Source organism: Atta colombica, unplaced genomic scaffold, assembly GCF_001594045.1.
Source record: "Atta colombica isolate Treedump-2 unplaced genomic scaffold, Acol1.0 scaffold1, whole genome shotgun sequence".
NCBI lineage: Eukaryota > Metazoa > Arthropoda > Insecta > Hymenoptera > Formicidae > Atta > Atta colombica.
The window spans coordinates 1,054,767-1,068,098 of NW_017259183.1; the positions used below are offsets into that span (position 1 = coordinate 1,054,767).

Consider the following 13,332-nt stretch of genomic DNA (forward strand, 5'->3'; position numbering starts at 1 on the left):
TATATATATATACTATACACGCACACGCATACACACGCACGCACGCACGCACGCACGTACATACACATACACACACACACCACACACACACACACACACACACCACACACACACACCCACACATTTATGCCATGTGCGCGTACGTGCGCATATTATATATTATACACATAATCACCGTATGCCACATACATATTAAGAAATGGCTTTCAAATTTTATGATTGTCTAGTATATCTGTCTTTCGAATAATTACATATATATTTATATACGTCTTAATGAAAAAAGCTCCACGCCAATGGCTAATTCTGGCGGAAATAACCGAGTATTTCTTTCACGCGATATTTATCACTCGATGTTCAACGTATATATTACACAAGCAGAGATCGAAAGCAATATTTCATAAATTGTGAATTCGAAGGTCTGTTCTTTTTCGAAGAATTCTGAACTAGTTCTGAACTAATGCAATAAGTTAGAATAAAACAAACTATATCCGTTTTACTCTAATTTATTACACCAGTTTAGAACTTGCGGTGGAAAAAGAATAAACCAGATTTCGATGCTACGGATATACACGAAGATCTCTATCTTTTATTTATAACAATGAAAATGCGACAACCAACATAAGATCCCCTTTTGCATGTCTGTAGCAAGGAAAATTAAATTCATGAAATTATATTATTTTCGATCTTTGATTTTAACAGTACTAAAAATAGAATTTTCTTTTCAAAACATTAAATTATATTAATTACTTATCTATCCAGGATTACAACATCGAATGTCAGCACCTTATTTCACTTACGTACAGAGTAATAAACGTATACTTATTTAATACGCTTTTTTATAACTGAATTACTTATTATATACTAAGATAAATATAATCTTTTCATTAATTTTATTCAATTAAAAACAGATTGCTCTTAATATATATATTTTATCCTTAAAAAAATATACGTTACAGTAAATGAATACAGTTCATGTTGCATCATAAAGACGACAGCATCGATAACAAACATACTGTAACTGCAAAATTAAAACTTCAAGACGATTGTCTTCCTGAAAATTTTTCGTTTATCAATTGTAATCGAACTAAATTATATTATGATTAACTAAATACATTTTTTAATATTACTAATAAACTAAGATGAAAAATAATTGTAAAATATCATTAATGTACTTTTCATTGTTGCTGTCAAAAATAATTAAAAATAATGGACTGTATAATGAATCAATATAAAACTATGATCTTTCTTTAGTTGCATTTTGTTATATAAAACTGGGACAATATATTAAATGCAATTGAAGACAGATATATACATATACACACAACACACACACACACACACACACACACACACACACACACACACACGCGCACGCACGCACGCACGCACACACACACGCACACACACACGCACACACGCACGCACGCACGCACACACACACACACACACACACACACAAAATCTTCCATTACGCAAAATTTGCAAATGCACTTTGAAGAATTAAAATGTATGTAGTATAAAGGCACAGAAGAAAAACTTATGCAGGATGATTCTTATTCTGGGATTCTTGATTGTACATAACATTAATTTAGAGCACAACAAAATAAAAAATATATATATCAAACATTGACTGATTACATTCTTTAACAAAAAAAAACTTTCTTTCAAACATTGAAACAAGATTAACCACTTTTTATAATTTTTTGAATGCTGAATACGAATGCGTTTTCCAAATTGTTCTATCCCATTACAGTTCTGAGAAATTTGGTATTTAATTTGCGAGAAAACTTTGTTGTAAGGGGTATTCTATATTACAACTAGAATGTATGATACTGAAAAAGTTTTATTGCAATAAAAATTAATCCAATTTTTACATTAACGATGTAATTAAATAATTTTTTTGGCTCATAATTCCTTTTTTTTTTTTCGTTTTTTAAAATTGAGTATATTGTTAGGATTTTCAACCCTCAAAAAGATTTTTTAGTTGGCTAATATTTATAATTATTAATATTTATAATTGTTAAGTACAGAGTCTATTATGAAAAAACCGTAAATTAAGTCATTAATAATTTCACAGCTTTCAACTATATTTATTTAAACATATAAGTATTTTTATTATTGAATATGAATCTGTGTTTCATTAAATATAAATCTGTGTTAAAATTAACGAATTCAAAATAACAGATTCAATATAACAGATATTAAAAGTAAAAAATGTTTAAATTGTTGCAAAATGTATAGATAGCTTTTATGATTTTGAATTTATCAATTTTTACATCGGATTCGTCTACAATGGACTAAAAAATCATTACATTTAATTAAACATGATTAAAACTAATAAATTGTCAATGACTGGTTCATTTTTCAACAGATCCCACAATAATCAACAATCATTCACAATAAACCCCATAATAATCATAAATATCTTATCTCCTATAGCTGATACAAAATCCTTTTAGTTGAGAGTCCTAACATGCTTAATTTTGATTGCAATAAAATTTTTCTAGTATACGTCATACATTATAACATGATAAAATATATAAAAACTTTTTTTTATAAATTTCTCCAAATTGTAATATGATGAAGCAATTTAGAAAATGCTCGTATTCAGCATCCAAAAAATTATGAGAAATGTCAGGTTCCGTTCTGATGTTTTTTTTTTCAAGTAATGTTATTCAAATTATTTTCCAAATCATAACATTTTAAAGAAAGTATTGCAAGTGTAAATTTATTTTGTACAATATATTCAGATTCGAATTAATTAATTATTGGTACTATTTGTATTCCTTTCACTTTTAAACAAAATACTAGATTCTCTATAATAAATGTATATGAAGAGAGAGACGCTGTAAATCTTTTTAACTTGTATGTATTTCAATTTGTGTAATAATTTAGAAAAAAGACTGTATGGGATAATTTGTCACATATAACATGTTTTATACTCTAGAATTTGGCATCCAAAATAGTATAAATTAAGAATCATATCCTGCATAATACCATATGGTGCTGTCATTTAATGTTGTCAATTCAAGTGCATATGTGTAAACACGACATTCAATACTAGATCACACAGTTCCGTCACTTATTAGCTATGAAGTATTTAAGTATATTATTTGGTTTTGGTTTGCTGGTTGTGGGCCAAGAACGAGTGACTTCTCTCCTCTCAATGGATAGAGTTTTGAAGACTGTAGTATCCACCGTAGGTGATAATTGCATTGGTGATGAAGGACTCAATCTCAAACCAGCCATTTCATTACTTGGTGTTTCTCGAGGACCTCTCAGCCATACTTCCAGCTTGGTTTTCTTCGGTAGTGGTTCTACCTCGTTTTGTAAATCATCTTCCATGTTCTGACTTGCCATGCATAATTTTGAGATTGGTGAGCACGAAAGACTTGAAGTAGCAGTATTCATCAAGCTCATCGCCGATTGATCTGAGCTGTCATTGCTATCTTGATTAATACTCATTGGGGATCCCTGATTCATTTCAGAAATACCTTCTTCAGAGCTGATGTCTAAAACGGAATGGACGGCAACTTGTTTGCACAAAAAAGGTGCAATACTACTCCTGCCATATGATCTCTCCTCGAACTTGGTGAATGCAACTCCCAGAAGTGTTAAATGAAATGACTTGGAGACGTCAACTATTCGATGAAATAGCTTCATGGCAAGTGTCAACATTTTATTATGATCGTATACGCCGTTTTTTGTGGATGGTAAGAGATGTTTTGGTAATGCGCATTGCCTAGTCTCCCTCTTACCTGAAGTAGGTTTGTTCAAATCATGCTTTCTCACTGTTATTCTCATAGCAATAGGAATTCTACCATCTTCCATTGCTAATTCTGTTAATCTTCTTAATAGTGCACCTAACCGTGACTCTACTTCGGCTACCAACGACACACTTTTAAATCCGTCTTCCAGACCTATGGATTGTTTCTTTCCAGATGGTTTTACTGCTGTCTCATCAATTCCCTCTGCATTGTCTTTCAGTCGTCTTGCTAGATCAATGCCAATTTTTAGTTCCAGATTTTCTAAAGGTATTCTACGTATATCGTCAACTGTTCTTATATTGTTCGATAATAGTAATTCTGTAGTCTTTTGTCCGACACCAGGTATCTTGGATACAGAACCTATTGTCGAGAGCAATAATGGACCACTGCAAGGAAAGATTAATGTTTGTTGATTTGGTTTGTTTAATGATCCTGCTAATTTAGCTATAAGTTTATTGTGTGCTATTCCAGCACTGCATGTAAGATGTAATTCTTCATAAATGCGATTCCTTATGTCAGCTGCTATTTTCGAGCCAATAATCAAGCGTGTATGACAACCACATGGACATTCCTCCTCAGAAGGACCAAATATCTTGCTTACTTCTTTTAAATCTTCAAATTCTGTACTTGAACTGCTCATGTCAAGTTCTGTATCATTCTGAGATTTAAGTTGTTTTTCTACAATTGATGTTACATCAAGAAAATTATCGTCAAAGCCAAGTCTTTCCACTAATGGTGTAAACTGATGCAAAATTTCAGATATTTTAGTTGAGTAATGACGATAATTTGTTAAATCTTCTCCATTTACCAAAGCTAGCTCTGGACACAAACGCAAGGCTTCTTGCACTGACATACATTTTTTTATTCCATATTCTCTTGCCAGATAGTTGCTAGTAACCACTATACTTTTTTGCTGCACACCTAATGGCCTTCCCTCTAATTCAGGATGATTAATCATTTCCACCTGAGCATAAAAGCAATCGACATCCAAATGGATGATGATTTTTGGATGATGCATAACATCAAAATTTGCAGTATCCATAGATGTTTATTATAGTGCAATACCTTTGTAAACGATAAAAACTGTACAAAATTCTCACGTTCCACTTTTTAGATCTTCTTAAACTGCATCTGCAATAGAGATATATATAATTAATGAATGATCTTAAAGCATTTCAAATAAGAAATTGATAATGGTTATTTTTAAGAGCTTTTTTTACATGAATTTATAATGCACTTCAACTTCGTAGCAAGATGAAAATATTTCCAGATAACGGATCGAAGGCAATGAGGCTATCAGTTGCGCGTGAGAAACAGAACCTGCGTTACTGTTAGTTCGTGTGGGAGTTTTCACTCCCGAAAATTATTTGACACTTTCAGTGGATCTATGATCCAATCTCAAAGTATGAGACACGTTTCTGTCAATCGGCGATTTGTGCAATCGACACCGCAAAACAAAGCTCTCTCATAACAAACAGATAGAAACTTGTTTACAGTAAATCAATTCATTTTCACATGGTAGCCATGTTTTTAAATTGTCATAGATACAGATGATGTATACAAGAAATTCCCGAATCTATGCAGACCTATGCGGATCTATCGAGATATAAGATGGTCGCATTCATCTCGTCATGAAAACTATCAACAGATAAGAAAAATATCACAGAGACCTCTCGTGGAGAATAGTAAACTTCATATTTGTCATTTCGTTTAAGGGCTATGCATAATGAAAGTAAGGGTGCGTTCACATTCCTTGACAGAAGACAAAAAAAACAGCAGCCTGTCAGAGTGTTCTTCCATGGGATGTGGAAGTATGGAACGTTCGTGATTGGTGAAGCTGGCGTCCCATGGATCGGAAATTTACAGCGGAACGGAACAGCGCGATCAATACGATCTGCAATCATTATTCTGCTTTCTTTTCTACGTGAGGCTTCACATGCAGCATAAACATAACTTACATCAACTAATAAAACTAATTCATCAAATTATATCAGCTACTATACTATTGTTCTAGTTGAGATAATTTAGGTTTGTTCGCGTCGCATGCTCCAACATACTCCTGCCATAGTTCCTACAACTGTAGTTTCTCACATACTCACTCTAATGAGGGCATTAGAGTGAGAAAGAGCTATGACAGAAGCATATTGGAGCATACGACGTGAACAAATCTTTTGATTGGCAAGTTATGCTGCAAGTTATGCTTTGTGAAAGCAGCCTAAGGATGTCGTCCCATGGGTGCCGTCTCATATACACGGAATCGGAACGTCGGAACGAATTTCTTACTAGAAATGAATTACTAGCATTCCGTTCTCTAAAACCGATTCTATATTAGTTGCAAGCTGATCGCAAGTTTGTTGCAACAACCAATCTGAAATTTGCATTTTGAAATCAACACTTCATATTGGCTGTCGCAACAAACTTGTGATCGGCTTACAACTAATGTAGAACCGGCTTAAGAAGTTTCTCTATATCAGAACTACTGGAATCATGATCAGAACAACATAGAGATCATACGAAATCAACAAAATATCAGGTTATGTCGATCCAGCTATTGGATGGTTGAGAATTTGATAATTTTGAAGAAGAAAATTAATAATAATTCTTATTTTTCAATACGATATATTCTTGTTTTATATATAGTTTTATACATAGTCCAATTATAATGTCAGCAATTTTTTAAATAATTTCGTTGTCATTCAGAAATAATTGAAGAACTTCTCACAATCGGTCGTTTGCATTTCAAAGACTAAATTGTTACTTGTGCCTTGGTACGCCGTCTCATTCTTTGTGTAAATATTGACTGTACATTCAGAATTTTCGTTTTCTTATATATTTCTGCAATAAAACATTATAAGCGAAATAGACTATTATAAATAAAATTTTCACATGCTCTTAAATATCGAAATAGCACTCCAACATTTCTTGCCTTTCGCAATAACTTTAACATTAGTAATAACACTACTTCTTCATCCATCATTGTAGATTTACAAAAAAAGTTTCTGAATATTCGTTTCAATTTTTAAATTCAACCAATTCAGCTGAACATGCCATTCCATTCCGTAAAAATTTTCTCTACCCGTTCCATGTCGCCGGAAGGCAATGGAATTTTAGTAATAAAATATATTTCACTCTTATAATTCAATATTTTTGAGTATTCAAAGTAATGTTATAAGTAAGATAATTGCACAAATTATGCATATTTACTACTTTAGGATATCAACGCGATGCTGCAAACGCTTTGAAGCGTTTTTTAATTGGTCAGTTAAAATTGTAAAATTCTTTCTTCTAGGACTACCCCTAATTGGTCCATCAATGCTTCAAAGCATTTGTTGCATTTTGACCACAGCCTTAATCACATTAAAATAATGAAATATCAATTAAATTAAACAAATTAGCTTGCAACTAAGGCGACATTCCTGTTTTCCATTTTGTTCCATCTACATGGAACGGATAAAGAAATTTCTTTCCGGAACGGAATTGTAGTGAACTCAATTTTCTAATAAGAAATCCATCGTTCCATGTACATGGGACAGCATAGAGCGGAAATTTGACAATGGAACGGAATGGAACTCGCAGAATCAACACGATAATCAATTCCGCTGCCGCATATACTCAATGACTTAGTTTCCATCGAGGATTTAATCCGGATCAGAATGTAAGAATCAACCAACTACAGTCGAGCATTCCCCTGTCGTTTGACTGCAAGGGACTGTAATTGGTTGATTTTCACATTCTGATCCGAATTCAACCCCCAATGGAAACTAGGCCAATGGGACATAAAACCTATTCTACAATAGCCGTAATTGTAAGTGGTAGTTGTAAGAATTGACCAATCACAGTCGAAATATTTTTCTCACAATCGACTTGATTGGTCAATTCTTACAACAACTACCATTTATAATTACACTTATAACTACGACTATTGTAGAATAGACTTAAGGATGCCGTTTCATAGAGCGGAAATTGATAACGGAATGGAACTTATGGAATCAACACAATGAATCGTTCCGCTATTTTTACTAATTTTCGCTAATTTTACCGTTACAATTTGCAAAATAAACGGAAGTACATAATCTTAATATTATATGCTATCGACGTATATTATAGCCATATAATGCGATTTATTACGTACTTTTTCATTAATATGGACATAGTAGCAGAATATTAATGATTCGATAATTACAGTAAATATAAATATAGATATTAATCAACAGCCTACGATTCCGTTTATTTTCTTTCTTTTATGTCTCTTGAATGATAAATACGAAAGCGGAATCAAGTTTCCAATCGTGAGATTGTTTTACGATTATGTTAAAAATATTATACTGCTAAAGAAGTTCTAATGTTTACCAATTTGTTATACATGATTATATTTATATTAAAATACTATTTTTATTATTATTGGGTGCTTTTCAATTGCTTAACACATCTTAACACAAACGTATACAGGAATGCAACACACACAGTATTGTTGTGCACGATTCAATTGGAACAGAATGTGTAGATTGTGCATGATTGAGATCTGTTTCGGATAAAGGTAGATTAAATGTATTACATAAAAAAAAGTAAAAGTACTAGCTACTCAATGTCTTCCAATCCTCCTCATTTATAGCCTACAATTACATTACTAATTTATAATTAGTAACATGTAATTGTCACTAGAAAACACAACTTACACTGCCTTCGACTGAGTACAGATGTAGCGTTGTGTCGATGATACGGACAATTGAAACACAACTCGCCGTGCACGAAGTGTTTAGGGATATTACAATTAGAAAACACTCATTGTAAATAACATAAAAAGTATGATTTTATATTATTTCGCGTGTTCCGCTTTCGCTTATTCCGCTTAATGGAACATAAGGGTGCCTACCTATGTAGCCTACCCATAACGTAACGCGCAACAAAAGCAGAACCAATCACAAACATTTCATATCAACTGCAATTAGTGCGGAACGCTGGTGATTGGTTCTATACGCTTGGTTGTATTCGCTCTCGTTCAGAGTTATGTTATTCCGCTGCATGGGTAGATATCCTAAAGGATTTAGGAAAAACGTAAGAATGCGATTACAATACGCGATATGCAATATGCGGTACAGTAACTAATAGTAACTAACTAGGCAACTAGGAAATCATGTACCACGTACCGCCTATTTCTTTCGCTGATATTACATGGAGCACGGTTTGCGCGCCGTTTGCGGCATGAGCTAGTGACTAACTCACATTAATATGAATTTTTAAAAATATATTAACTTATTTTTATGCACATTTTATCGATATTCTTATTTTTTTAACAAATTTACTTAATAATTGCATTTAAATTAATTAATTCTATTAAAAAGTGCATAGCAATGTATAATAAATGTATAAAATGTGAGTTTGTTAATCCGTGCCGCAACTCCATGTAATATCAGCGAAAGAAATTGGCGATATGTACACGGTTCCCTAGTTGCCTAATTAGTTATTATTAGGGTCTGAGCACAAGAATTCGTAACTTACTTAGAGACTTAAGTTATAGACGTAAGTAACACACAAGTTTTGGCGTATGATGTACACTTTATTGCCGTCTCTTGGAGACACGATAATAAGTTGTACGTATACGTGCTTGTGCGTCTACAATTTAAATCTAAGTAAATGTTACGAAAATTCTTGCTCTAATAATAATTAATTAGGCAACTAGAGAATCGTGCTTACATATCGCCTATTTCTTTTGCTGATATTATTATGGAGCGCGATTTGCGGCATGGATTAACAAACTCATATTACTATACATTGCTGTGCACTTTTTAATAGAATTAATTAATTTAAACGCAATTATTAAGTAAATTTGTTAAAAAAATAAAAGTATCGATAAAGTGTGTATAAAAATAAGTTAATATATTTTAAAAAATTCATATTAATGTGAGTTTGTCACTAGCCCGTGCTGCAAATGGCGTGCAAACCGCACTCCATGTAATTTACGGTGTAATGTGACAATTCTTGTGCTCAGTTACTGTACTGCGTACAGTACTCTTACTTACTGTACTGCGTATCACATACCGTACTCCATGTAATCGCACCTAAGGGAACATTTATATTGATCGTAAGCTGTAAAAATTGACTAATCACATTCGAGTATTTCCCTTTCATTCAACAGTAAGAAAGGAATACTCGAAAGTGATTGGTCAATTTTTAGTCAAATTGGTTGAATTTGTAATATGTTGTAACTCTAATATGTTGTAATCCTAATCAAAAATCTTTATGAAGTAAAATACATGAAGTAAAATAATAAATAGTTTTTGAATTATTGTACATCAAATTCTGTCAAAAAAAAAACAGCAATATTGGCAGAGTTTGTTTTGCGGGGTCCTTTATTTAATATTGTGTTATCATTCTCCGATGATAAAAATAATGACCCAGCAAAGGAGAATGAATTAAAATGGATTGAAATTTTTTTTTATCCGAATGCGTATTTTAAATATGAATATTTTTTTTGGATTTAATTGGATTCAACTAGATTCAATTGGATGCAATTGGATTGAAAAACTGCATTTCCTATTTAAAATTTTGAATTGAACAGTATTCACAATGTGTGTTGTGTACAGAAAAAGCTAAAATTTTTTAGATTGAAAGGCATAGAGATATGCTCCATGCAGTTCTTATAAATGAATAAAAATGCATTCAGGATTGAAAAGCATTCAGTTTAACATTCGTAAACCAATTTTTGAAAATCTGAATTCATTTCAATTCATTTCAATCTATTCTCGTTTGCTGGGGAAAGAACAACAAAGAAGACAAAGAAAGTTTAAACAACGTATGAATTATTTTGACAAATTAGATCATGTAGAATTTAAAATGTGATTTTGATTAAACAAACAATCAGTATTATTAATAATATTAGAAGGGATAAGAGATGAGTTGGAATTTGTCACTAATTAGTATGTTAAAATTACTGTATAATTAAATTTTTAAATATTAAGGAAACAAATGTACAAGATCATTTATAGGAATAATGCAATATCTCCTAAATAATTATTGTTAATATAGAACAATTATTACAATATATACAAATACTTCGCATTTATGCTACCTTATCATTCCTTATAAACAATGATTATAACAGAATCATTCCTTATAACAATGGATTTAAACACAACATCTGCGCATTACATAGTTCATTCAAGGTCAGTGCTAGGCTATGATCGTTATATTCACTTCTCAAGTACCGATCAAGAAATAAAGAAAAAACAATTATACTACCTAACCTTTTTATACTATACCGTTGCTCGTTTTTCAAGGATCATTGATTGCATAGATTGACACATGTATATGTCCAGTCATTTGATGAGTTATCATAAAGATATGTTATTTTAATTACTTTATTTATCTATAATGTTTATTATTATATTTATTTTGATTTTATATTTATTTTGATATTATATTTTGATTATTATAGATGAAGAAAATGTTGAATTATTTCGTAATAGAAAAAATTACTTTTTTTTAAATGTTCAAACAATATGTAATAGCAATCTTTCATCAGCAAAAAAATTTTTTTGTTTTCTTTAAATTATCCCAACAGCTTTGCAAAACTTCAGAATTTCGACATTCACCAGAAGATCTACTATTAAATGAATGTTCTATAACTTTTCAATATTTCTCTTTGTCTTTTGAGATTACTGAATCAGATTCCTTATTTTCAAGAATGTCTTTATATTGTTACTAAATTTATTAATATATTGTTATTAATATATTGTTATACTAAATTTATTAATATTATTTTCTATGCTTCGGAAAAATTCTGAGCACGTTTACGTTGTAATTTAGTTGTCATCTTTCCTTTATTCATTATGTTTACATACACACATGATACTTGATGTTTATTATAACACTACGGCATACTATGAAGACAATAAAAAAAAATATATATTTTAAAATATATATTTTAATTTTGCGCCTTATTTCTATTAGAACAAACGCTATTTGAAATGAACCAATCTGTATTCTAAAGTGGGGAGCAGATTCTTGCATAATGCATGACATATGAGGCAAGAAGTTGAACCAATCAAAGTCTCTTATTTCCTTCCTTTCCGCGAAATAAAAAACTCTGATTGGTTGATTTTTTTATGCCTGTTTTATGCGTTATGCAAGAGTCTGTGTTCCCCGCTTTAAGTTTCCTAAAGTTATGTTGCTCAAGTTATCAGTTTAGCTAAACGTTCTAGATGGAGTATTCGTAGAAACCATTCCATATTAAATTGATGACACTTAAAGTCGACTTTGTGCTGCTAAGATGCACTAACACGGTTCTAGTGCTGCTTTAGTGATGCTCTGACACGGTGCTGCCCTGACATGATGTTGCTCTGACATGGCAGAACTATACTGGATTGATGTGATCTAGTGCAGAATTATGATTGAAACTAATAATGTATATTACAATTAATGATAGTAAACATAAATATTTTCATTATCAAAAGTATTTATTTTTTATATAATTATATATAATTATATACTTTCTTGTTCGAGTATTCATTCACAATGTCCACATAATTTTTAACTTTTGGCCTTTCTTCTTTTATTACACATAACATATCTTCTATTTCATCATCGTTATTACTTATTTCTAATAATTCATTTAAATTCTAATAATTCATAATAAATAATTTTAGTCTTTCTTTATCTACCATTTTGTAATTTTTTGCTGCCTAACTAATTTTGTTTGTTTGAAACCAAACTGCACTAACAAAAGTGTCAGTGCAGCAATTCTTGTTTGATTCATTCGATTGATCCGAATACAAATTCAGCACTACATTCAGTCAGTTTTCATTTGCCGAATACACACTGATACAACTTGAAATGCGCACAACCTGAATGCGTGGCACCGAAAAAGTTCGCACTCAATCAGTCTACCGAATGTGCCATGAGAGTTAATCTTAATCAATGTTATTAAACTGCAGTTAAAACCAAAAATTGATTGAAATGGCCCTAAGAAAGAAAACAGAATGGCTGTGATTCGTCGTGTTGATTCCGTGAGTTCCGTTCCATTGTCAATTTCCCCTTTATGGGGCGGCACCCTTGCACACAGAACGCGTGCCGCGCGATGAAAGTTCGTTAACCAATTAGTGATGTGGACAAATGATATGCACTCGTAGAAAAAATATTGCTGCTGATTCAAAATGAGTTCTGAAAGCAAAGAAAATAATATTTTATGATGATGTTGGTAAAAATTTTGATGAAATTTTGGTAATTTTTTAATACAGTCATAAAAAAGGCCAAAAATATTTTTTCGACACAAAATCCAATTTATCTCGAAAAAATGCTACGCAAATTCTGTATGACCACATTCGGATTTAGCGCGCAAAAATAGACCCAGATGATAAAAAGTATTAAAAATTGGGTTATAAGATGTTTCTTGCATCTAAAAGACGACATCTAAAGATGTCTTATGTCACAATTTTAAACTTTATGTTATTTGGAAAACTACTATCTTTTAAAAAATCTTGCAAATTGTATAATTAATTACAATAAATAACTTGTACTTTAACTAATAAATTTCAAGATATTTATGATGTCAATATATATTGTACAA

General features: G+C 31.5%; 1 protein-coding gene across 1 annotated transcript; it reads right to left on the bottom strand.

Moving 5' to 3' along the window:
• Positions 1–3,008: 3,008 nt before the first annotated feature.
• On the bottom strand, positions 3,009–5,017 carry LOC108693967 (DNA polymerase iota). Its single transcript, XM_018203209.1, has 2 exons — positions 4,988–5,017; positions 3,009–4,898 (listed from the first exon to the last, which is right to left on the bottom strand). Exon 2 carries the CDS (start codon positions 4,807–4,809, stop codon positions 3,079–3,081), a length of 1,731 nt encoding a protein of 576 aa, XP_018058698.1. The 5' UTR covers positions 4,810–4,898; positions 4,988–5,017; the 3' UTR covers positions 3,009–3,078.
• Between the last annotated feature and the right edge of the window lie 8,315 nt (positions 5,018–13,332).

What these genes read in the sequence shown, in the direction of transcription:
- LOC108693967 (XM_018203209.1), bottom strand. Translation starts at nt 4,809, where the DNA reads ATGGATACTGCAAATTTTGATGTTATGCATCATCCAAAAATCATCATC.